The following is a 27,166-nucleotide window of genomic DNA, read 5'->3' on the forward strand; positions in this document are numbered from 1 at the left end:
CTTAAAGTTGGATTTCCAGTCGGATTTTTTACACACGATTTTTTTTTTTTTTGGCTCTGAAAACCGTGCTGATATAAACCTCTCTGGTCTCCCTTCTTTCTTTTTTTCCCTTTTTTTTTGTTTTTTTCCAGCGAGGCTTCGGCGCCGCCCACTCAAAGGTCAGCGGTCACGAGGAAGCGTATCGGAGGGGCGTGTGCGAGCCGTACATGATCCCGGGATCATTAGGGAAGTTATGGCTCTTGTTTTGCGGCGGGGCGGAGAGAGGGGAGAGGGCCGTGACGCACTCGTTCCCCCCCCACCACCACCACCACCCCACCCACCCTCCTTTGCTTTGGCCTCCCGAGCTATTTCCACTGCAACGGCTTGAGCTGGTTAAAACGTCTCGGGCTGCACTGACCTAAATTCCACATATTCACCTCAGAAGACCCTTAGCCTTATTCAGCCAACTGTTTTTCACATCGCCTATGGTCCACGCTACTCTGCTGCGGACATGCGCTTGCTTTGTTTGTGTTCAAAAAGTTCCCCTTCCTGTACGTAAGGAAGCCATGTATGAAAACAGTTCTTCCCAGCTGCGGCGCTTTTCCCCCTTACTCCAAACAATGACAGAGACTTTTTCTCTTTTGGCACACATGCTCGTTGTGGTTAGATAAACAGCCACTAATTGCATTTAATCTCTGTTAAAGTAAGGCATTTGGAACAATTACTTTGGTATGTTTACCAAACAGCTGTTGTGGGGAATTTTATTCTCGCTTTCGGTCTTAAATTTAATTCATTTGGTTTTGTCTCACTGGTTAAGGGGAAAATAAGAAAGGCTCTAAATTAACTTGTGCACGGCTTGTACTGCGGGTCACTGACAATGTGGAAAGTTTGACTTTTTTCACTTCCAAGACGATCCTTTTCACCCTTTCCCTTATATTACTAGACATAGGCTTGACTCTGGATGCTATGGGGTTGTACAATGAATCACAACGTCAAATGGTGCGATTAACATTACACCATGTCCTTGAAAAACAGCAAGATAACCTGTCCATTGCGTTTAAAAGTTGACATTTTGTTATTACAATACAATAATGCTCCTGGGTAGGTTTAAAAACGTAGGTGTTCAGGTTGTAGAAGTAAGACTGCCTTGCTGTTCTTTCGCTTCTAACCTGGCAGTGTCGTACGTATTGTGTCAGAGTGTTATTGCATCAACAGTAGTCTGGAGTGGACACCACCTTTGGGCGATTGTAGCCGTCCTCGAGGCTGAACTCGGGCCAAGTGGATGTTGTTGCAGAAACGGCCAAACGCGCAGCAGCCAAAAACACAGGCTTCCAAGAGGCGCGAGTATGCACAGTCACTGGATACGTTAACTGTGCTTCTTATAAGAGTTTTTTTGGGGGGGACGCAATGGATTCATCCCAACGTTTTGCCAAAGAGAAAAAACGATTTGGCCGGCTCAATCTGGTCTTAACAGAACAAAATAAAGTACGAAAGTGTAACCAAGGCAAGGCTAGATCTGTGCCAAGAACGCTAGACCTAGTTTTGTTCAGGGAAAAGTAAGTTCGGAAAAAGAAACCGTCCAACATAAGAACACTGCACATCCCTCGTTGTACCTGTCCCATATTTTCAGCACCCCTCAACGAAGGCCTATACCGCAGACTTTGAATTATAAGCATCGAAGAACGAATTTGGCCTCCGCTTTCGGGAAGATCCCTAAGCTGGTGATGAAGTTGCTCTTACGTCTGTGTGACTTGACGTAGCGCATGTGTTTAGTATCCATAATGAGGTGTTGCAAAATGCTCCGCGCTCGCTCCGTATCTCTCTCCCGGCTCACCCGCCACCTGTATAAACAACACAGCGCTATTGCGAAACGGCTACAGTGAAAAGACTCTTCCCCCGGCCCGTTGTCAGAATGAGGTCAGCGAACACTACTCCTTTCTCTCCCTTTCGCCCCCCCCCCCGCCCCTTCTTTTGCCTCGGCATGCGTCGCTATAGTCGTGGCCCGTGCGCCTTACCCGCGCTGTTGCATTTTGACACCATTTATTTTGTTACATTTGCAGGTATAGACTGCTGTCCCTCTCCCATGATGGGTTCAGTATTGATAGAGTAAATAGAGATGCGCAAGACGAGACCAAAACATGGCTTAAATAGAACTCAAGTAGGGAAGTCATACCCATAAGTTATCATAATATTCAATAACTTGGCGATTGCGCTGCCCAAGTAAGGAACATCCCAAAAGGACAATCCACAAGTTCTTCATCTCTTCAATCAAAGTTCTGCCTCATTTTGACAACCAGATCAACAGAAGAAATGTCGTATGTATATTTATACCTTTGCTTGTCTTCAGGTGACCCCTAATCACGTAACCCTATCATAGCCACACACAAGGCCCAATCAGTGACGCAACAGCCCCGCGCAGGTATCGTATGCGCGCTGTAGTAGGAGCAGCTAATCACCGTTGCGCACCCTGCGCCTCAAGAGAGAGAGAGAGAGAGAGAACGTCATGCTCCCAGAGGCACAGCTCCATGTCTGGGACGCGCTGTGTAACGGGATCTCCCGAGAGGAGCACAAAATGGGCGCTTTGTGTCCCAAGATTTGTCCAGACAAACCCCAGATAAGGAAACCCAACAAGGGCGAGCCGAAGGAGCCTGTGCAAATAACCTTTAATCTAGGTCAGGCAGCCAGATAGGGCCGGCGGTGGTGGTGGTGCTAGGCTAATGACCCGCAGTAACGGTGACGTCGGTGATAACGGCTTAGTGAGGGTGTTTGGAAGTGAGTAGGTATTTGCTTTGTGCCGTATCATAAGGTTATTACACTTACCTTTAAACATGTTTACTTAGTTTAATATACATTTTAACATTTGTTCAATTCATTATAAAAGTATTTCCAAGTTTGTTTGTTTTATTTGGGGTGGGCCATATCGTATTGTATATCTTAATCGCGATAAAAAAAAATAATATCGTAATTTTTTACATCATTGTGTATGCGATATCCTTTATGTTTCGCTCAGCTCCATCAGAGCAGCATAAACACTGACTGGAACATGGGGACAGGTGCTTGAAGTAATTTGTCCATTGTCAAATATCTTGAAATATATCGTTATCATGATATTTCTGTTTTATATTGTGATATAGATGTTAGGCCATATCGCCTTGCCCTTATATTTATGCAAAAAAACGAATAATCTCAAATAATGTGTTGTGATTCGGTCTACATTTTGACCCAGACACCCAACATTTTAACCATATGTCTAATCGATTTCTCCCCCATTTTGGAAATAATTGAGGTACGGTTTTAGTGGGGCTGCATGATATATGACGAAATGATCATTACCGCAATTATCACAAAATCAGTGGCATCTACCCTCTAATACCCAAGCAGACAGTAACTTAAAAATGTGCAAAAGTTTCTTCATTCTTAGACAGGCTTCATAATATTCTCCCCTCTGTGTTTCTGTCAGTGGTAATGATTAGGGCATACCCGACTCTCAGGAGGACAGCCGCGACACGCCTCTCTCTGTCCCCTGCAGCCATGGCTTGTGTCTTGCCACATTTTTCTACATGTCCCCAAATAGTTGACGGGGGACAGGACCAAGATCACTACACGGACCATATGCGCCGGCAGACCGCAAAATGCTGAAGCCATTACTTGGCCCGCTCTCGTCAAATTGGAAGCAGGAGCCAGAAACAGCAGCGGCAATAGCTAGTTTTGGCTGGAGCGTATGCGGGCCTGAGTTTGTATGGGGAAAGCCGGTCAGATGGCAGTGCTCATGCTGACTTGTTGACGGCTAATGTCTTGTTGTCATAGGGCTAGCGCCTCCTTTTTTTTATGACTGCTTAGCGATGTCTTTCAAGTCCGCAAGTGTCTCTTCATAAGTGGGTATTACATGGCTCTTTAATAGTTATTGGCTCATAATTCGGCGTGATTTGTTTCAGAAGCAGGAGTTGTTTTTTTTCTAAAGGGCCTATGTCATGCAAATCTACTTTTTGAGTTTTTAACCATGCTATAATGTTATTTCCTCACTTAAAACATACCTAGAGTGGTGTTTCAGTAGCGCATGTTTCAGTAACGCTACATATCACCGTCTTTCGCACTTAAAACGCCAGTTCAGTCTCCGATAACCGTCACACAGAGATTCCCATGAAGGCTAGACAACATCATCAAACTTGTGCTGATCCTGTTCGTGGTAAAAACTCTCCTCCCCGTTATGATTTCATAGCATCGTTGCTAGGGCTGGGTACCGTTAATTTCTGTCTTCGATACCGGCGCTTTAACAATACTTGGTTTTCGATACCGATACCTTTTTTCAACACCCATGCGAAAATATTTGTCATCTACAACCAGACACGCAAATTTACAATATCGAGTTCATCTTCAATGTCAAGAAATGGGTGGAAAATGGGGAATCATTGAGGAAAAAATGGGGGGAAATTTTGGGGGGTGGAGAGAATCTGCAAAAAAGGGAATGAACTGGGTAAAAATTGGGAAAAAATTGGGGAAAATATTAGTAATAAAAAATGAGTAGAATTGGGAAAACAAGAAAAGTATGGAGCAAAAATAAGAAAGAAAATGGGGGAACTGGGGCAAGCATTGGTCTTTTTTTGTTTGTTTGTTTGTTTTAAATGGGAAAAAATTAATTAAAATTGGGAAGAAAAAAAATATTCATTTGAGCTGAAACAACCAGCTCTCTTCCTTTCACGCTTTCCTTCCACCCTACAGACATAAAAACATTTTTCCGATACTACTTGTTACTACTGGAAGTATTTTGTCGAAACACACTGTATAATATTTTAAGTTATCCAACAAAATATCAGGGCTAATGTTTCCAAAAATGTAGTGAAAGCCCCGAATAAAGCATAATAATAAACTCCTCAAGTTTATTTGTGGTTGCTGGAAGCGCACCAGTCGTAAGATTGCGTTACATGTATCTCGTGATCATATTATATTAATGATGAAACCTTTGTCCAACACCCTGTTATTGTAAGTTGCAACATAACTCTTCTGCTGTTCGGATAGAAGAACTTCCAGCTTAATATAATGAGGTTACTTCTTTAGCTTGTGGCTGTTGTATTTCTCGAAAATGTATCTAATGCATTAGTTGAGGGGATTGTCTTACATAGAGTGCTACATACATCAAGCACTATAATTACTGGTATTCTTTTCTCCACTTCATTGTTAGTAATTATATATTTTGGTTTCCTTCTTCTTTTTTTTGCATTTTTGAAGGAACAGGACTTTATTTGGATGCAGCGGTAGAGCTTGAGTAGCAACGGTCGCACTGAACAAGTAGCTGATTTCTTCTTCTTCTTAGTTTTGTGGCTGTTTAAGGAGGCATTATAGAGAGTTATGTCACTCTATATGGTAACAGAAATGAGTGTCAGACTTCATTCCTATAAATCTTTAGATGCTTTTTGCAACAGTAGGCTACATTCCTACATGAGCACTTACCGGTAAAGTACATTTTTCTTATACAGTGGCCTTTGTGCAGGTATCTTACGCAGAAAAAACATGCTCAAGATAAACACACCCACCACTTCCTCAATGCCTATCAACCAAAGTGATATCCATGTCTTTTCTGTCCCCTTGTGGGTCTTGTAATCTTTTTTTTTTTTTCCTCCTCTTCTTCTTCATTTCATTCTTTCTTTGGCGGGGAACGATCGGCGGGCGTTGTTCGTGGGATCGGAGACTTATCTTCAAGCGTGTCTGTCATCTGCTCCCTCAGACAGAGTGCTCTTTCATTCGCCGCACTCAAAAGAGGGTTCACACAGATTTAAGAGCCCGCATTGTTTGTGCTCCACGATGCTTAATCACTTTTGATTGGGCACCATATTAAAACGCAGGCCTCCGATGGGACGGCGGCGCGGAGGGGGAAATCTTGAGGAGCGCCGTTGTCCCGTCGGGGTGGAAGATGAGTACAAAGACCGCGAGTTAAGCCTCCAGTTCTTCAACTTGATACCAATGAAAATATTTGAACTCCCCTGAGTGCCGTTTTAACTGGGTAAAATGTGGCTGCAGTAAGGCTCTTATCTATAGTTATACCGGCAGAACTTGGAAATCTATTGTAGAAACTGTGCCAGGACTAAAGCATGATTGTACTTAAACAATATGCACTCCTGATAGAGAGCCTGCATACTGTAGTGCGAGCAACCCCCTTACTGTACTTCGAGAACCGCCAAGTTAAGCCAAGACAACAGTGGGAAACCCAACACCCGAGTTACATGTGGCTTTACTTTAAAAATTCATCTGCCCTTTGGTTTACAAAGTTGTCCCTCTCCCACACTGTAAGGGCCCCGGCATTTAGGCGGGAGGTTTAGCCCATGTGTCTCTCTTCTGTCTTATCTTTTGTCAAAGCCACGGAGGCCAAGACAAACCAAGGCAAAGCCAGAAGTCAAGGACAAAACCAGAAACAAGCCAGGACTGCACCAAGACTCGAATCAAGAGTCTAAACCAGGACTTCCCCCTCACTCCCACTTCGAGCCCATTTGACTACGGCACTGATTACTCTCACTGTTTACATATTCCATAGAGTGCATGTGGTAGATAAAACCCTCCTGATTTTTATCCCCGCGGCCACAATGTGCAAACCACTACGTAATAATGTAAACCAAACGGTGCAGCTGCCCTTTCATGTCTCGAGTGCCAGCTCTGCGTGCCGAGCCAGAGTTTTGGAGAGCCCCGGGTTAAAGTAGCATCGGCTAAATTGGAGTTTAGTCTGACACGGGTTTTGGCGGGAAAAAAAAGTGCAAGCATGGATAGTTTGGAGGTCTTCAGAATCAGAGGACATCGCACTATCCAAAAGAAGTCTTCAAGTGTTACTAGCACTTAAGTTGAAAGTTAACTGTGTTTTCAGTACCGCTACTTCACATATGGCGGTTTCTTTGGAAAGACCATTTACGGTAAGGGATGGGCGTTCTGATATGAAATGTGATTAATGATCTCGGCCTCAGCACAAAAGGGGGAAGTCGCGCTCCCTGCGAAGTCGGCTGTGGGATTACGGCACAGGGCTGGCTGGGAATCTTGGCATTAATTGGCCCGTTTCTCCCGCGGCTCCGGAGGACGGCTGCCACTCTCCTTGGCGCTTTGTGCGTTATCACTCTTGAGGTCCTTTGCAGTAAATGTGTCACAGGGAAGGGAAAAAAAAAACGGTAGCGGACTAAAAATAGCCCCAGCAGTTCAACATGTGCGTTTCCCATCACCTCGCATTTGGGTTGGAGAGTGTCTCGAGCCACTTTGCAATATTAAAGCCTGTAATGAAATTAAACTCTTGGTATAATCAAGAGCACCGCAGGTTTTTATAGAGTATTCATGTGTAATGTCTAAGTATAGAGACAGGTAATATGATTAGCAAAGAAGCAGAGAGACAAGGAAAAGTGGAGACCTTATGCAAAGGCGGTGGTCCTATCTGTGTTCATTTAGACTCAAGCTGGGAGATCTTGTAGTTCGGGGATAATTTCTGTTTTTCCTTATTGCTTACAAGAGCATTGACGGACTTAAAAGCTTGTCCTCATAGGCGCTCCTGACCCAAATCATTTCTGAGATGCTCAAGTTTTCATAACAAAAACGTTGCATTAATTGGCGTCTTCCGAGTCCAACCGTTTCTTATACCTGCCCTAAACTTTTTACTGTTTTTCTGTTATACCATTGGAACATCTGGAAGTGTCTATAATATGCTGCGCAGTCAGTGCACCACACCCCTCGCGCTGACGTGACTGACTGGCTGCCTCAGGGCCACCACTCTTTACACATAACCTGCTGTCAGGACACACAGCACACACATGAACTGTCTCAACCCTTTCATCAGAGTTTACAGAACACACAGTTCACTTATCAGCCCATGGCGTCTTTATTAATAACTACAGACCTGTTAAGTCGGGCTGGGTTTCAACGGGCAACGGCCCACAAGTAGTTGATAATGATTGATAGAAGTGCTCATAATGCACTTAAATGTACACAAACCGCTAGATCAGTACTGAACTGATATCCAAAGGCATTCAATGTGCATAGAGAAGTGGAAAATCTTTATGTTGTAGTGTTAGATGACTTTTTTCATTCAAGAGAAAAAGCATACTCATAGCTTGCATTTAAATGTTTTCCCCAATCAACAGTTATTGCCCCCTTGTGGATGGAGTTAGTATTGCTGATCATACCTCCGAATGACTTCCAGACAAAAAAACAAAGATACTTTGATACATTACTGACCTTTTCTTCAAATTCTCTCCAAAATGTAGCCGTTCTGACTTATCTCAACAACACCTAATCGCGTCGTAGATTCCAAGTGTAGCTAAATGTAGCCCCAATCACTTCCGACTTGGTTACGCACTTCTCTCCGGCTTCTCTAAATCTAAGCTTAATCCACCCAGTACAAGCTCATCCCACTTAATTTGTTTGCTTCATGTAGATTCTCCAGTGACATCTAAGCCATCACGTCAACAACCCCAAGTGGCTTCTAATACTGCGAACTCAATCTCTGCGGCGCGGCTTTGATGCTGCCTTTATTATATGTCGACCAGGCTATTTTATTTCCAACTCTTCGTCTTGTTTACTAACATTGAATGATAAGGCTTTCAGTGCGCACGCCGAAGATGAATTCCGCTACTTACTCGGCCACATGGGCAAAGCTAAGGCCCGCTTTAATCAAGACATAAGAGCGGCCCGTTTCATAAAAGCTACTTTGTTATTTGATGGGAAATGGTGAAGAAGAAGAAGCACACATTTAGCATAAGCCTATATCAAAGAATGTCTTGATGTATGTAATGCCTCTGTCCCATAGACTTTTATATTTACAATCCAGCCATTTTTCCTGGTTGTTTGTTCCAATCGGTTGTAAAGCAGTTTAGCCGGATGTTTTACGATGTGCTAATGATCTGCTAATTCTTGAGGAAAGCAAAGTGACCAGTTTGTTCAGGCAGAGTGTTTACTACCTATTGACCCTTGACCTCGTCGTGTCAGGGGCGAAGTCAGAGGCAAGTTGTCGGAGTGCTAACACTGTGGTATGTAAGCGAGTGCACTGCTACTATTGCAGCTGCGGATAGTCAGGTCATTGCAATATAGATACACTTTTTTTTTTTTTCTTATTGTAGCGCATTTTCTGGCATCTGGCATCTGGCATCGGTAATAGGTTAGAAAAGAGTTATTGTTATCAAGCTTTCTGAGTTGTACTTATGATTCATTGATGTATAAGTGTGGGCTTGTGTTTTGAGTGTGATAGATGGACACAAAGTCAAAATGCTGGTTTGCGGAAACATGCATGAAAGAAACCCTCCAGATATGTTTTTGATGAGGGTAAAGCAGTGCTTCGCCGCGATTGCCCACAGCTCCTGACAGCTAACCTCAGTAGCACTGAAGGATGGGTCAAATACAGAGAACACGTCTGCCTACAGGCGCGACAAACTCTACCCCATTCATCAGTTTACTGTTAGTATTTGCATTGGACTAAAGGCTTGTCAGTGACATACAATAAACTAATGGTTGATCAAACAAGTGGTGATTTAGTGTCACAATGTTCCCTGCTTCCTACCTTTGTGTGTTGGAGAAGTCTGGGGTGCGGCAGCGGATACATGGCAAGCTTCGACGAGGGAAGGAAGCCTTCAGTCAAAGGCGATCACTTGGGGCTTGTGTTATCCGAGCAACTAGTCCTCACAACTGTGGACTTGGGAACTGCTCGGCTCGTAATGAATCGGGTGAATAGGTGGAAAGGTGTATATAAAGTTGAGTTTTTGCTAGCAAGAACCCTGAGCAAGCCCTTAACTTCCATGCCTGCTGTTGCATGGTCTGTCTCCCCTTCTCCGCTCACTTATATAGGCCTCTCCTGTAACCTTGAGAGAAGCCTGCGCAGGCCCCAAGTTCAACGAGTGCATGAGGCATATTTTCGCTGAGCGTGCTTGGACCGCCCCGCTTAAACCCCTCGACCCCCACCCCCCAGACCCCCTCCTCCTCCTCCTCCTCACACTCCCCCTTCGTCCCACTCCCGGCCATACATACATACAGTACATACAGCGCCTTTTTTCCCTCTCCTCGCCTCTCCCCCCTTTCTCCTAAAGAGGACTCCCTGTACGCCTCGCCTTTCACTGCACTAGCAAAGGAAATACATTATGTGTAAAAAGAATTCCATATGGTGTCATACGATCTGCGTAATTCTCTCACAATTGATAAAAAAAAAAGAAAAAGTCACCTTGCATGCACAATTCTGCCTTTGTGGAGGTACTTATGGTCTGGGCACTCGATGTACTGAACTCAGACAACCTTTTACCAATTGTGCAATGCAATGAAGAATCTGCCAAAAAACCCCGAGCGTAAATAATTAATAACTTTACTTTGAATAACTGTAGCACAAGCTGCTCAACCGGTTTTGAACATGACATGTCCTCCTTTTATCATAATAATAATTATGCCTTACACATACCCGGGCCTCCTCTCTCGACTGAGCTGTGTCTGTGGCTGTCCTACGGTAGGGCTCTTCCAGGTAAAAGCTGTGCCAAGTTCAAGTGGCTTGGACCGAGCGCTTACACCACAAATGGGAAGTGTTTTGAGCGGAGCTGCCAACCGCCTGCTCCAAGTCTGCAGTGAAGAGTTACATCGTGATGTTCCATAGTGTCCGTAACATACGGCGGGAACAGGCCCCGGGGTCTGGCATATCTGCGAGGAGACGTATGCGTAGATACTGAAGGCGTTACAGTAAAGTGATGGCCTTTGGATAGCTGTAGCAGTTCCCATGGTGCAACACTGGAGTCTGATCTTTTAAAACAGTGTCATATTACAGTAATGGAACCAAAATATTAGATTGTATTACCTGGGATCGCAAAACAAAACCAGTACCAATCAGCAGAATCTGGATGCTCAAGCGAACCATGAAACTTTCACAAAGTTTTTCTGCATTTTTATTGATTTTTCATTTCAAGTTTTCACCTCCCCTCCACCAGTGCTGTCACAAATTTATAATCTACCGATAAAGAAATCGATCACAAATCTCAATTGTTTACTCTAAACCCTCTCCGGAAACCAATTATACCATACCCTTATATTCCCTGCATTTGGACATGAGTAGGAAGATTTTACAATAAGTGTTTGACAATGGAACATCTCCCCGAGGCGAAACTAACGATGCATTTTGACAGGCGCTCGCATATTTCTGTTAACATTCGACGCCTCGTGTAAGTAAACAGTTATGTATAGGCCGCTTTCATGAAACTCCGCGCCGCTCGTTGGACGTGGATGCAGTTAACTCAAAGCTTTCGCGAAACCAAATGGGAATTGTGTACTGTTGCTCGAAGCTTTCGGCGCCAGCAGCGTTCTACATAAATAAAACAGCTCGTCCCGCTCCTGCCCGCCCCTGAACCAAAAAGCTGCAGCTACCCTGGGCCAATATTTACCCCCGCCTTGTGTGCCCTCTCACCTGCCCCCATGATCTCCGCAAATGATCTTTTGGCACCCACCGGTAGAGAGAAAACAGCATGCTCGGGTGGGCTGGAAAGGGTAGTGGGTAGTCTAGTTTGCTGGGAGGGGTGTGTGTGTGTGTGTGTCTTTTTGAGTGGACAAATCCTATCAGGGCGAGGAAGTAGAGGAAGCAAGCGAACGAGGAAGCAGCGCTGGGAGGGTTGGTCGGGCTGGTGGGAGTTCAGAGTGTGGGTGGATTATAAGGAATATAGAGGCATGAACAAGAAAGAAAACAAAATGGGGGGAATTCCTGTCTCTCCCGAAAAAACCAAGTGGTGGAAAAAGTGACTGCTCCATTTTTTTTTTTTTTTTAACTGTTCATACCGTTCCATGTCAGAACAGCCGAGCATTGGCGTCATCTGTGCAAATATTTCGAGAGATTACGATTCGGGAAGCCTCGTGGGAAAAGGCTTGAAGCGGCGGCTCAGCGAGGACAAGACGACTTAAACGATTTGCCCCTCCGAATTTAAGCAAATACGTAATTGTGGAAGGGAAAAAAAAAAGCTCAGGTGAGGCTCCGGTGTCCGCTTTTGCTCGAAGTGTCATCCTCCGCGACTGCCGTTTATCCAGTAATAATCAGGGAAAAAAAACAAAAGCGATGGCGAGAGGATCGGGCTTGCCGTGCCCGAGGAAAGCGGCACGCAGCGCAGGAGCACACCTCTGTTGCATTCCTGGCTTTTATATAACCACACTCTGGGATGACTCATCTTAATTGTGTGTGCTCTCCCACTGTAGTAAGCCGCTTGATATTTTATCCCCTTCAAAAATCATGTAAAGAAAACTACCGGGCAGCGTTATAGGCAAGCTAGCATGCAGGAAAATAGCAAGGAATCCTGTGAAATTTTCTACTGTCTCTTCCTGCAACAAAACTCAACTCTTACCTGATATCTACACCTACAAAAAGCGTCCCTAAGTTATAAGAGCATTCAAATAGTGTGCCCAGGCCTTGTTCTGAATGACAAACTTAGCCCGTACATTGTTTATGGCGGCTCACACAACACAATCTGAAATTAATTTAGCGCCTGTCGTCTTCCCCACTGTAAACTGGCGCTGCGCAGCCAAACCACATGTTGTTATTGCTGCAGTGGCAGAGGGGGCTGCCCCAGCAGGCCTTAGTAGCACAGAACACATTTGCTCCTTGTGTTTTTGCCAGGAATGTGCAACAGACTTTAGCCGCTCTCTTTCGCTCTGGTTGTGCATATTCACTTAAAGAAGCGCCTAGATAAGTGAGCAGGTACTGGTTAAGGAATGGCATGAATCCTACACTTTAGTCCTTGTGTAGACCTGGTTTTGCCCACGTCTACTCCTAATTCTGTCCTCTTCTTTCTCTATCTTCGTGTACCCTTCACAAACCCCGTGGCTGCGGTAAGGCGATGGGAACGGCACTTAAGCCTTAGATTAGCGTCGCGTTCTGATCCCCTCCAAGAGATATTTCGCCCGGCGATTACACGGTGCTTTGTTGTGGCGGGCGACGCACTGTTGACTGTATTAAGCGCTCCTCTGTTTATGTTGGAGCGGAGCATGCGGGACCGCAGCATAGAGGGGGAAGAAAAAAAAAAAGACGACGGGCGCACCTCAGCTGATGTTATAGCGGCTATCTCAGGACGCTTTTGGAGGGCCCTTGAGAGAAAGAGGAGCTATATTTGGATCCGTGCCAGCTCTCTGACCTTGCGGTGGGCACAGACGTTGTCACTCCCTCTTTGAATTATGTGAGAATCAGTTTTATGATCCTGTTATTTTTTTTAATACACTGCTCTGCATGAGAATACGAAAGCCCACCATAGAGTCGCTTCCTTATTTGGGGGGTTTATGCAATTGCCTCGCTGGTTTCCTTTGTTAAAGCTTTCAGCGCTGGACTTATGCCAAGAGAGGCACCCTGGCCACAGTCACTACTGTACAATATTATGGAAATTTATAGGATCTGGATCTGGATGCCAAGGAATTAGATGTATTGCAATAATGTTATGGGATTGTTGTTTGAGTCCTGTCCACTTGTGCTATGATCTAGCTCTATTTAGTCCGGGTTTAAAGCTGGTTTAGTTCAGTTTTCGGCGCCTTAGTCTAGCCTCCTTGATGAGACTTAAAGGGCATGTGACACATTAGACACGATTTTTGCTCAAACATAGTTAACACAATTATATTTAAGATTTTGCCAAAGATTGAGCTTTCTTTAGTTTTTGTTTATAGTGTCACTTCCTTATTGGACTCCGACAGGAAGTGACATAAATAGAGGCTAACAATTTTAAGCTGTTGCCGTGCCAACCATGTTAAGTCAATCGGAAATGGGTCAAACTGCTATGGACCTTTTTACCTTTATCTATGTCACTTGCAACTGATGTAGTATTTAGTCGTATGCCTTACACTAGTTTCCGTTATCACTCCTGACTGTATAGTATGTTGAGTATTTTTTCGTAGTGTTAGTATTTTGGGTCCCTAAACTCTCACGCCGCCCCCCCCCCCACCCCCCCACATGCTTTGATGGGCTCCAGCTCTCTGCCGCCTCATTAACAGGAGTAAGGGTTTTACTGGCCACGCGGCAAAGCACTGGGCTTTTAACCACCAACCAGCGCCTCAGCCCACCGCCCCGGGACCAACACGCAGCACACAAGTGTCTCACCTGAGTTACTTTATGACGCTGTTTAGAGGGCAGTGAGGGGGTTTGATTAGCGCGATTAGGTTCTTTAACACGGCTCGACATCTTGACGGACTGCCCTTGTGACCAGTCGTGGGTAGAATAGCCACTTCAGCCTGTCACAGTAACAAATTTGAAGTTCGATGTATTGAGTAGGAAAGTATAGATACAGACGGCATCTCTGGAATCGGCCATATATGGTCATGTTTGAAAACAGTTAAGGGGGAAAACAAATTGGAGAAAAATCTAAACTTTCTCTTATTATTCATAAACTACTTTAACACACGCTGAATTATGAATGTAGTTTTCTACTAAATAAAGATACAAAGACATGGAGAGGAGCAAAGTGGTTCAACAACCCATAAATACATAAAAAACGGAGAATGCTAACCATGATGCTTCATGTGCTAATGCTAACGCTAGCTACGACTGCTGTTTTTTCGCTTCTGCTGAACAATCTGCTGTGAATAAACATTCATATTGACCCGATTTAGACTTGGCTTCATTTGTATGTGATAAATAAGTTTATATTCCGGCAGAAAATAAAATTGTGAAAAATTGTGTTTCCCAAAAGATTCAGTTTTCCCCCTCGGCGAGGCCACGCCCCCCTTCTATTACGTGATGCCGTCTGTATCTATCGCGATACACGATAATATTGACTCTAATGATACTAGATACTAAAAATGACAGTAAATCTTGGTTCAAAAAGTGCATAATCACACCCTAAAATAACATACAAGCTGCAATAAACATGAAATATAATGTAACTCTATGTGATTTCAGTTAGAGATGAAGTTTTACAAAGAAAAAATAGGGGGGAAATGCTAATAAATGTATACACGATAAATATCGAGCCCAAAAATATATCTATATGTATTTATCTGTTATTCATTGAACGATAAGTCGATATAGTAATTATCTTTCTAAATTGTCACATTTGTTAATGTAAAATACCCTATTGTACACATAACACAGTGATTAATGTAGATATCTAAACTGATGTGCAAATTATATTTCAAAAACTAATAAAATAGTTTGCAGAAATTGTTCTCCTGCAAGTGCATATTGGAGAAGTCAAGTACCGGGACATCTGAGTAAATATTATGGCATTTCCTTGCGACCGAAGAAAACATCACTTGCTTTTTTCCAACTGTGTGAAAAGTCTTTGTTTTCGTAGCCTAAAAATACACATCGCAATGACCCAAATCGCTAAAACATGATGCAACTCCGCGCAACAGATCGGTCCAAAAATGATGACGCAGCACAACCTCAAGGATCAGTAAAGACGAAAGCCACTCATTTTGCACCTGCCACGCCGTTCCCGACCGAGGTTGTAATGGTAAAAATAAACTGGCTCCACATCTGTTGGCAATGTCAGTAGTCTGTTTTTATGCTTGTAATGACACATTAAACTCTGTGGTTCGCTTCTCCCTCCCTCCTTCCTAAAACCCTATGTCCCATTCCAGTAGCTCTCTCTCCCTGCCAGGGAAATCTTTGGGAATGACTGTGCGCCTTGTTTTCTTTGTCTGTTTTGGGCCAAGATCTGGGTCTTTTGGATGTGGTGGCATTCTATGATCGGATAATTCCCTTTTCCCGCAGTCCTTTTCTCTTTTTTTTGTTGTTGTTGTTGTTTGTTTGTTAAATTTTAGGTGCAGTGTGTGGGTGCGCGTTTGGCAGGGTAGGCGAAAGAGCGCAGACAGTGGCCTATAGGTGGCCCTTAGCCGAGCTGGAGGGGTGCCATTTCGCCCTGTGGAGGCAGCAGCACCCAGTGGGTCGGCCTCGCCGCGTTGCGTGGTCTGGGCAGAAGCTCTTGCCAGCGGGATCTCCTTTTGGCTGTGGCCCGACGCTGCCGCCACAAGTGCTGACAATCACTGACACATCACTGGCAGAGGACGCACACAGAGCACTGCAGTCAAAATACTGTGACTTGCAAAAGCAGAGGTGACCAAACGGATCATTGTAGGACAGGTGGACAAAAAACTGCCCAGAAAAGAGACAAATGATATTAGTAGAAATAAAATGATTGATAAAAAAGCAAAAAAGTCAAACATTTTCTCTCCTTTCTGTCAATCTAGGAGTATCAGAAATTGCTATAGGCTTTTATTTCTTCATACTAATGCACTAGGTCAAATATAAAAGTCAAAGCAATAAAAGCAAAAAGAAAATGATTCATTACCAGCCCTTCTCAACATCATACAGTTAACTTTTGGAACTTTTTTTTACTTGATCATGAATGCGTTTTAAATTTCAGTGATTTCCAAATTGATTTCCGCGAGTTTGAAGGCAAACACAACTGATTTTATGCGTTTCGCTCGGGGGCGAGGGCTCTTGGGGCGTTCGCGTGCTTGGTGTGAGATAAACATGTAGGTAAGACTGCGAGTTTGTAAGCCTGCCTCCTTATCAGCTGCAACCAGAGCCCACGCTCATAATTTAACATTTCGCGAACTCTTCGAACTATGCAAGCTGCGAAAGCAAGAGTTCGTTAGATTTTTTTTTTTTTAGCCGAAAAAGGTGTGTTTGATTTCACAACAATGCCACGGCTGAACAGAGAGCGCTTGTGTGATGGGGTTCAAAGGGAAGTCGGAGGCTAAAAGCAGTTGAGCTCCGCGAGTATCGCTACCAAGCTGTCCCTGAACTATGATCTGTGGGCCAACTCTCATCTCTGGGGAGAGAGGGGAATTTCCCAGAGCCCTGAACGCCCCGGCATCTCTCATTCCCCCCCCCCCCTCCCACCCTCACCCTCCTTCAATCTCTCTCCTCTCTCCCTGTCCGTGGACCAGTCGAGACGCGCAGGTCTGAGAGCCCTCCTCTCTGTTACTGGCCTCCCATGCCCATTGCCACTCAAGCAGCAGGGGTCCGCCGCATTTGTCTCATAATTATCCGAGTGGACGGGGGGGTTGTGAAGATGAAAGGGGCGAATCACAGTGCTGCTCTGTCAAAGGTCTGTCTGCCTGGCTGGGGGGTTTTGGATCTTTCTCCTCCGGTCCCCCCCGCCCGCCCGCCCCATCCCACCTCCCTCTTGTTGCTCGCGCGCGTCTCGCCGCCACTTCACGCGCACACTCTCCTGACTGTTCCTCAAGAGCGTAATCGCCCGACGGTGAGCGCTCGTGGACTCGCCCCTCCCACACCCCACACCCCCCACCCCCGTTCTTATGTACGAGCCCCCCCGCTGGTTCATTCACAAGTACAAAACTGCGAGGAAAGAAAAAAAAAAGAAAAAAGTGTACCCCCCACCCTCACATCCTGAAAGACTCAAAACTCTCCGGGCCACTCTGGCAAGCTCCGCCCACAAACCCGGCTGGCCCCTCCCTCGCCCCCTTCTGCAGCCACCTTTCTCCTTCTTCTCCTCTTAACTACTGGCTAGGAGTTAATGGACTGTTTTGGCTAGTCTCCAGACGCTGAGTGTCACCTCATTAGCCTATAGAGGCGCGCTCCCAGACTGCTCCTGGTGTGTGTGTGTGTGTGTGTGTTTGTGTGGGAGGAATACAACAACGGAATGTCATTGCGCCCCCCCTCCCTCACTCCAAAACCCTCCCACCAAACACCCTTAGCCTCTCTCCCCTTCCCACCACTACAATGAATGGGAAAACACGCATGCATAATTAAGTCTATAGTCTCGTCCTTACTGCAGCCGCTCTTTCCTCCGCTATAAAGGAAAAAAAAAAAAAAAAAAAAAAATGCTTGGAAGTTTGCCACTGTGTGAAGAAGAAAAAAAAAAAAAAAAAAAAAAGCAGTGTCTTCAAACTAGCGAGATGTGGCCAACCTTCCACCCCTGGTATGAACCTCCTCTTTCTTCTGCAGGGCCCTCCGAATGGCGGGGTGGCAACAGCGGGCGAATGTGAATGCCACCCGGTCCTGCCAGTCAATTACGCCAAAACAAAGCTAATTGTTTGTTTGGTGCATACCCCGAAAAAGATGCCGAGCTCGGGGCCATTGATGATGGGGCGGGTGGGGGGGTGCCATTGTTTCAGCGCAGATGCAAACTCGCTTTTTTCTCACAGACGAGACTTGACGCTGATTAAACTCGTGAATGATGAGACCACACTTTGACAAAATCAGCTAATCCGCGCTGCTTTTATAAGTGTAAACAATGTTGGCGTTTCATCTAGTGAGACGCTTTTCTCCCATTCAAGCGGGCTAGGTTCGTATATGACTACTTTCTTTTTTTTCTTCCAGTAACAGTCCGTGACAACTCAGAAACTTCTTCTTCGTCTTGTCCGCGACCTCGTTGTTTTGCCGGAATCCAGCGACGGCTTTCCAAAAATACGAATCGATAAAATCTGCAAATCCTCACATGTTGACAACTTCTCAAACTCAAATTAAAAACCGTTCTGCATAGAATTGGTTATTGACCATTTTAGACAATAATCAATTTTGAAAACGCTTCAGGATTTAGCACATCATTTGCTACATGCCAACTTCTTTTTCACCACAGTAAATTGTATGCTTTTGAGTGTGCAGTCATTCAAAACATTTTGATTTGGCTCAGTCTTCCATTTAGCTGGATTAAATTGGTTGTTACTGACTCTTCTCCCTCACATCCTAAGTGCATTTATCTATTTTGGGGAATTGGGATGGTACCCTGGACACGTTGTGGAGTTAAGGCAAGTTCTGAGGATGCACGATTTTGGAAACCAATGCCCAATTGCAGTGAGAACAGAACAAATCAGGAAGTACAGTGGTGGATTCGGGGGGTATGTGCTGAGTGCTGACTGGGGCCCTCCTGCTCATTTTTCATGGGACAGATGAGGCACTGTGTCGCTCCGTGTCGTGTAGTTTGTCTGCCGCGCGGCCCGACGACTCCGCCACACATGTACAGCACAGATCAGCTCGCCGCGGGACGCTGGGCCGGTGCCCATGTTTGTCTGCGCTCTGCGTGTCAGCGTGTGCGGATCCTGGGGACTCGCACCCGGAGCTGCTCTTGTGCATGCTGCGGGAAAGTTTTTTTTTTTTTTTTTTTTGGAACCGTTACAAAGCGAGCAAGTTGTTTTGGTAAATTGTTGTGACTCGGGATTCCTGCCAACTAAGTCTGAAATAATTTGTATTTAGAAATCATACTTTTTTTTTTTTTCCTGGACAGCACAGTTGACGGAAAATCATAGGAAGGAGGAGGGTCACATGCTTTTGCAGTAGAGATTCGTTTCTTCAGTGCTTTGTTAGAAAGTTGCAAAACAAGTGCACAATATTACAGTACATTGACCATGATGGCGGTTAGAACTTTTGTCCTTGAATCCAAAGGTCAGATCTGACTGGTGCAGACTGTCGTGGTGTCCTTGGGAAAGACACTTCACCCACCTTGCCTTGATGGGCCAATGATTGGAAACGGCTCTTCCATCAGCCTACCCCAGGGCAGCTGTAGCTATGTATTAAGCTCACCAGACTGCAACACTTCAGTATCGCACCACTCTTTACCCCTTTTCACTCAAATTAAACGTACACACCAAAAAATATCTGCGTACAAAGACACAGAAATATAAACATTTCAGCCCATTGCGTTAAAGCTGCTCTTTAAGTATAGTCCTGCTCTGGGTAATGGACCTCATATAACTCACGACTACCCACTTGGGACACAGTGTGTACCAGGATGCCGTCTGGATCGGAGACTTATGGATGCAGTGGGATCAGAGCCCAGGCCCCAGAACAATACCTTACAGTGCGTGAACGTTCCCTCCTCGTCCTGAATACGTCTGTGGTGTCTGTCTTTCACAAAACCAGCCAAAACGCTATTGTTCTCTCAGACGTTTCAACTTTGGCCCTCTCACTTTCTCCTGGCCTTTTGCCTCCTTTTTTTTTTTTTTTCCTTTTTTGTTCTAGCTGTGTGTGTGTGTGCGTCTGTGCGTCTGTGCTTTGGTAACCCATCCTCACTATATACCTGCATCCCCCCCCCCCCCCACCCGTCCCGTCCCGTCACCGGCCCGACATTCGATAGGGAAGGCTATCCGGATTACCAGGTGCTCCTCCAAGCCAATAAGAAATACTCGCCTTGTTCCAATTATGAGATAATCATTACAGTGTCACCCGGGGAATAGACAGAACCGGGGGGACTTAGACGAGGGGATTTGAGGTAGAGGTGGGCAGTAACGGGATACTTCTGAACCAGTCCAGTCTGTTAATGAAGTACATTTTCCAGGACTATTTCCTAGCTTTTAAGTATATATTTTTGGAGCACTTCTTACACATTTGATAAAATATTGGCGAAGAATTATTTTTATTTTTTTCCTCATTCAAACTGGCTACGCGCTCTCATCTTCCCAGTCCAAGATGGCTGCCCCCTGTCTCCCGCTGACCCTCACCATTCATATCAGTGTCATGCGGTCCAAGCCGGGTGCCAACCTCTAGCGGGATACCACGCATAAGTCGGGCCGGGGGGGGTTCGATGCCAAAATGCGGTGTCTGCGAGCTCGTAGGGAGGGGCTGCGGCGGGGCTTGCGGCGGGGGGGCATCGCCAGTTGGCAGGCTGGCACACAATGGTTGGCACCGAAAGATCCTCCCCTCAGCAGCGGGCACATTTCCTCGCCGATATCTTTTGTTTGGCTTGTTTGGGTTGCGGCTCATCCTGATAAAGGCCACTTTGTTTAGACAACAAAGCGCGAGGGAGGGTGAGATAGAGAGACAAAGAGGTAGGACAGCAGAGAGAGAGCTGGTTAAAAAGGCGGCAAAAAGGAGATCGCAGATGGAGAGGTGCCGCAAAGGAGTGAATGGAGACATATGGGAACAAGGAGGCCCAAAAGACATAGTTTAACTGTATAAGGCGATATTGTCAGAGATACCCAATAACACATATACACACAGACAGTATGGAAAGGTACAATGGAGTCAGGATAGTGTGTCAGGCAACGGGACAAAGATAGACAGATAGTGAGCAGAAAAAAGAAAGAGATTTGGAGAATAGAGCAGGTTCTGGCGGCGGTTGGAAGGCAGCCCGAGCGATGTGAGGTCATCTGCAAACTGCCAATGATAGAAACCAGGAGCAGAGGAGGACACACACACACACATTGTGCATACAGGCTCATGTGCTGCACTGTCATGGCCTCCAAACAAACACTCTTAGATTTGGTTTCCATGAAGCTCCCGCGGCCGACATCGAGAAAAGGAGGAGGACACTGAGCAAAAAGTCTGCATGGCCACATCAAATATTTACTCAGGAGCAGCTGTATTGTCGAAACATTACGCATCGGAGCTGTGTTGTAATGAGGTCGATATTTTCTGCCCCTCTCTGTTCCTACTTCTCCCGGAGTCTCCCTCCCTCCTGCCTCCCCGGGCTGCTGAAATGCGTCTTGGCTCAGGACCCATGCCTCTGGCAGCCAGAGTGCTATACATGTGCACAGAACCCTGCTCGGCATAAAATGGCTGCCAGACAGGCTTCTCCTCCTGAAATGTCGACAGCGGTATGCATCTGCAGGCTGTGCGTGGCGCGCGTGCGCACTCTTATTTTGTGGGGGATATCGGTATGTGTCTGCAAGTGTTTGTGGGTAAGAACCGTGCACAATCAACATGAAAACTATAGTTTCCCAAACTATGAGGCTAATTTGATCCACACAGCGTTGTGTATGTGCATGTGTAATCTACTGTTTAGTGGGACCTGAGCGGGTATCATGCCAAAAATGTGCGGGGTGGGTTAGTGGAGTGAGCGAGTGTTTTAGTGATTATAAAATCCATGCGGGTAGCACATGGGCGTGGAGAAACCTCACAAGAACTGAGAAACTTTTTTGCGGAGCCAGATTTCTGTTGCCATTACCCCTAATTGCCCTAATGGTTACAGTGGTATGATAAGTATCCCGGCGGACAAGAAGGTGTAAGAACTCATGGACACATCCAATAGCCACCAGCCGCCTGTGCTGTTTTTTCCTTTCTGCTGAGTAACAGAAGATAATCTGATTCATACGTGCTTCCTTCATGAAACGGTTTGTTTATTTAAACAAGTGGCAGGGACAGAGGGTGCCAAGAAATGTTGTTTTTGGAGCGGACGGTGAGTGTGCGTGTGGCGTGTGTGTGTCAGACTCCTCCAGCCCTGCCAAGCTCCCAGGGCAGAGCCTCCTCCACCACAACTGTTTATTTACAGCTTCCTTCACTGTTTATTTGAACTCTATCGGATTGGCCCGGCTTCTGCACAGAACACCTTTCAGACACAGGCCGAGGTCTCCTGCCCTGTAGGCCCTATTCTCCCCTTATTTTCCATAGTAATGTAAACTTACATAGTAGTATTTAAAAGACCTGTTGATTCACAGAACAGTTCCTGCAATTTACTCTAAAAAGTTATAATGTTACACTGTGTCCAACCTTAAAACGGCTAAATTTAGCACACACTGTATTTGCCTGGAGGAGGTATAGAAGCGCTGCCCTTCCTGGGTCAAAGGTAAAATGTAATGCAATAGGGGAGGTGTACGGCTCTCGGGCGCAGCCTTGGCAGATGTGCCATATGCTGGATCCACCTTGAGTCGTCCAGGTGGTCTCTCCTGGTGCTACAGCGGGGCCTCATGCTGGAGGATGCTGCCTGGGATCTCTAATTGCCACGACCATCTGCTCTTTTTGTCATGGTTGCCTGTTCAGCCCTTGAAGTCGGGGGGAAAAAAAAAACGCAAAACAAAAACACAAACTCTGATCGGACTTAAAGCCACTCACCCCACCCCCCCCACCCCCCCTCCTTCCCCTGTATACTGTAGCCCTCCTCTTCTCGCTACATTCACCTTCCTCTTCCTCCCCTCGCTCTCTCTCTCTCTCTCTCTCTCTCTCCTTTTCTCTGTGTCTTTTGCGGCGGGCGTGGAGTTGGCAGTGGTAACGAGACTGATGGATGACTCTGAAAGTGGCATGGGGGGGGGGAGTGTGAGGGTGGGGGGTTGGGGGGGGAGACGAAGAGACAAGGCCGCCCGAGCTCCCCGCAATCACTTTATAGACATGTACTGTGCCAAGTCTACACAAAACTCTGCCTCGGCCACAAAAGCCGCTTTACAACACCAGTGTGTGTGTGTGTGTGTGTGTGTGTGTGTTAGTGTGTGTGTGTGTGCGTGTGTGTGTGTGTGCGTAGAAGGAACACGCTCCTAACTGCAAGCAAAGCAGTGGGAACTGTTTTTGCTGAGACCATACAAATGAATAGACGCACATAAATAATTTTAAATCTTTTTTTTTTCCACGGCAGCCTACTAAAACTTGAGCTATGTTTTTATGCTATCCGGAAGCGGGACCCACATACATTATAAGCCGCGCATATATCTTCGTTTTAGGCCTATTCACTTACAAAACAAGGGGGATTTTTTTTTTTTTTTTTGCCTCTTTTCTTAACGTATGGTCCTGCTCCCTCCCTACTTTGTCATCGTTGAGCTGCGGCCAAGAACATTCTGTTTTTGCAGCACTGTTTAATAGTCAAATTTAGGAGCAGGGGGGGAAACAGGCAAGAGAGACACAGCAAGGGAACAAGAAAAAGATAAATCTCTTTTTTTTTTTTTTTTACTTTTCAAACCCCCTGTTATTTTTTTTCTCTCCATCCAACCGCCGTAACACATCAACGGGGCAGGGGGAAAAAACAGGCGGTTGTTGCGAGTGGAGGGTATCTAAGTTCACTGTCTATTGCCTCTTGTCTGTGTTTTAAGGCGGAGATGATAATCGGGACTGCTGGTTCTCATTGGGGGCTGCTTGTCTGAGGGCATGTGTGTGGCTCGGACTGGTTTCAATCAATCCAGAGGTCCACGTTCGAACGCCTTGTATGGTTTTTTCTGAAGGATTTTTCTCCCAAACAGCCATGACTTGATTTACAGTACAGCAGTGTGCACAGGTTTTCAGGGAGGCGTGTCGAAAGGCAAGGATAGGGTTGTGTGTATTGACAGTATAGACAATTTTTCATTCATATATCATGCCCTTTTCCTGCGAGGATTCATTCTGATGATCCTTTCCTTTTGGGAGACGACAGATTTGCGTCCCCAGAGAGGTACAGCACACGTCAGCTCCGGTTGCCTCATACCAAAACCCTCCTGGACCAAAGTCGGTGGAAAGAATTCCACTCATGTTTCCTTGTCGCTCCCCGCCCCTCTTGTCCTCTGTCCTCTCCTCACTTTTTTTTTTTTTCTTTTTTGTTCTGCGCTGAGCTTGTACCTTGCGCGGCACGACCTGGACACATTCCCCCCTCTGGATGCCCCTGGCTCATACCGTATAGCACTTGTAAGCGCTGGGAAAAGGAAGAAACGTTTATGCCGCCACACCTTTCACAATGTTTGTCCTCCTATTCATGATAATGGTGGGTAAACAGATAAGAAAAACATTAGGACGTCAGGCGAGAGCTGTTTAATTGAAGATAAAAGGCTGCTATCCAACTGCGTGTGAGCAAAGTTGTAGTCTGTGCATAGGCTTATTACCTCTATATACTGTATTCTTTTTTTAAATCCCTAAGTAAACTTTAAAATCAATCATTTTAAAGTAATAACTTGCACGTTGACACAATTGTTTGCAGTTGTTTAGCAGTTGCAGGAGTTGTAGTAATAGTACAATAAATAGAAAGTGGATGCGTAATCAATTTCAGTATAGTTTCATTTATAATATTAGAAAAGCAATTGTAAGTCAGAAACAGTATTAGTTGGAGCAGAAGCAGTTAAAGTAATAGTTTTTGTAGTAAAAGCAGTAGCAGTACTGAAAAAAATAGGTGCAAAGATCAACACACTCAAAAAGTGCATTACACGCTAACTAAATAGACAAGGGTGTGGGTTGTCATGCTTGAAGTTGGACTTAACTTGAAAAGGATTGTTACTTCAAATAAATGCTACTCAAGGAGTAATTATGACAAAATGACTATTACAAAGACCATTTATTTCAACATTGACTCAACTTTGACCTATCCAAGCCTCTCTCCTTGCCCTGTGCACTCGTTCTGTTGCTCTGGCCTACTTTTTTTTTTCCATGACTGTACAGTCCTCAACCCGGTCTTATCTCTCCTCCTGTGTGTGTGTTTGCAGACTCGCAGCAGTCAGGAAGTCCCAGTAACAATGAGCCAGGCAAGAACCCTCTTCCAGGTATGCACTGTGTCACTCATCATCTCGGGCTGTCATCGCCCTATTGTTCACATACAGTCCAAGCTATGCGCGTCGCAAACATACCTGGTTGCACTGTAGCGTTACAATGCCTTTGAACACGGCAGCCTATAGCTACTGCAGCGAAGGACTTGGATATTAAAAGAACAGACAGGTCTTTCACTTGAGCAACTTTTTCACCTTTTACTTCGACTTGGTTCATATTTTGAAGTAACAGTTCTCTTCCTTGGTCACTTGCAAACTTTAGTTAACTTTCTTGTACCCTTTTCGTAAGAATTGTCTCTGCACATCATCATTTTGCATTATTTATATTTTACACTGAAACGTAACTCTGTCTTTTACCTTTAAAAAAGTGTAAAACCAATGCTTTATCATTATTATTTTTCAAACAGCTCTCAATACTCGCTGTGCTCCAGTTGTATTTTCACCCGGTGCCTTTTTCCTATTTTTCACTTTTGCTCGAGTATGTTTTTTGACTGCACTTCCCTACTCGGCTCATGTGAAACTGGTTGTCAAGAAATCTGGGGCATAGTTTATGTGTTATGTGGAGACGTGGCATAACACTGATTTCTATTTACTGTCAATTATTAATCAGCTTCCTGCCTGTATGCAGTGTTGGAGAGGATACTTTGAAATTGTGTTTAGTTGCAGAATACTGAATACTTTCCTTAAAATGTATTTAGTAATGTATTGCGTTACTTTGTCCAATCAGAGTACTGTATTCTGAATACTTAGAATACTTTCACGTTGCTTTGCATTATGATCATGCATATAAGGGGCGTATGGTTAAAAACAAGTGGCTACACGTGTTACACCGCCTGTTATAAACTTATTTGCCACTAACTCAAAATGCATGAAAGCACTTTGCAAATACCCACAGCCCCAAAGAACATAGAGTTATGAATATACTTGTATCTATGTAATTATTCATTAGCTGGAATGTAATTTGCATAATTTACTAGTATCCCTTTGATACTAGTAAAGTAACTATATTCTAAATACCCTCAAATGAGAGAGTAACTTTACCTGAATACAAAATGAATATTCTAAATACATGTATTCAGTTACAACACTGCCTGTATGAACGTACAATAGAAATGCATCAAAATTTCTAGCTTTGCCGTAAAAATCAACAAGACAAAAGATAAATAGAAAATATTATACTTCTAAAATGTATTAAGAATAAACATTAATAATTAGAAAAGCAAAACATTTTTTTATTGAATCATTTGAAAACATTTCATTCACCATATATTGATTTGGATAAAATAATAATGATATAGAATTTTGATGTTAATTTATTAATTTACTTGATTATACAAACTCTACTCTTGGTATAAGGCTTGTCATAAATGTAGAATAATCAGAAAATACGAAATGATATTCTAAAAAAGAAATTGTGTGGGCAATGGTGACGTGCAGCCAAATTACAAATTGCACCCACATGACACACACTTATTAGAGAATTTACTTTTTCTTTCTTTCTTTCTTTGTTATATGATGAAGTTTCAAAATTCTCCTGGTCAAACTTTTCAAAATGCACTCCACGACCGTAAACTCCGAGTGAATAAATTGCCTCAGATTTCGCCTGGATCCAGCGAACCATCATCCTCCCTGACAGCCCTGTTGTTCCCCCGGACTGACCTGCGCGGTGTCGTCACAATACAGGAATGAAAATAGCTGGCGAGAGGCATGATTACTTTTTTTTTTCTACCTCAAGAGCAGGTTACGCCAAAAAAATCGCATGCCAAGAAAAACACGCCAGCGAGCCAATGACTAAGACCTCGAGAGTAGGCACCGGTCCCCCCCCCCCTCCCCTTTTTCGCTGAGGCCGCGAGCGCACTGGAGGCGGGAGACTGACTTTTGTAGGTGCCAATCGAGCCGCTGATCTCTCTTGGCAGGCTTTCTGTGGCATTGGCATGGCATCAAAGAGCAAGAGTCATTTGGGTGTCAGGAACTTGTCTGGGAGTTTTAGCTGACGGACGGCTTTTGATTACCCCGACGCGCTATACATTCTTCGGACGGTGGATTTATATACGAGAGCTTGTTATGAGATGTCCCAAAATAAACCAAAAACTTCCTTGATTGACCACACCTATTTTAATGC

General features: G+C 44.8%; 1 protein-coding gene and 1 long non-coding RNA gene across 8 annotated transcripts in view; both read left to right on the plus strand.

The window, feature by feature from the left end:
- Nucleotides 1-27,166, plus strand: part of LOC306980883 — a 469,430-nt gene that overhangs the window by 407,697 nt on the left and 34,567 nt on the right. The gene's annotated exons all lie outside the window — the stretch shown is intronic.
- Nucleotides 1-27,166, plus strand: part of LOC306980861 (nuclear factor 1 B-type-like) — a 74,780-nt gene that overhangs the window by 19,323 nt on the left and 28,291 nt on the right. For 5 of the 7 annotated variants that reach the window (XM_079580389.1, XM_079580388.1, XM_079580387.1 and 2 more), the window contains exon 3: nucleotides 24,985-25,041. The exons of the other annotated variants lie outside the window; for them this stretch is intronic. In XM_079580389.1, the coding sequence (XP_079436515.1) occupies nucleotides 24,985-25,041 (57 nt within the window). The remainder of the gene's footprint in view (nucleotides 1-24,984; nucleotides 25,042-27,166) is intronic. 7 annotated transcript variants of the gene reach the window in all.

The sequence above is a fragment of the Gobius niger genome (assembly GCF_951799975.1).
Source record: "Gobius niger genome assembly, chromosome: 21".
In the NCBI taxonomy this organism is placed as follows: Eukaryota; Metazoa; Chordata; class Actinopteri; order Gobiiformes; family Gobiidae; genus Gobius; species Gobius niger.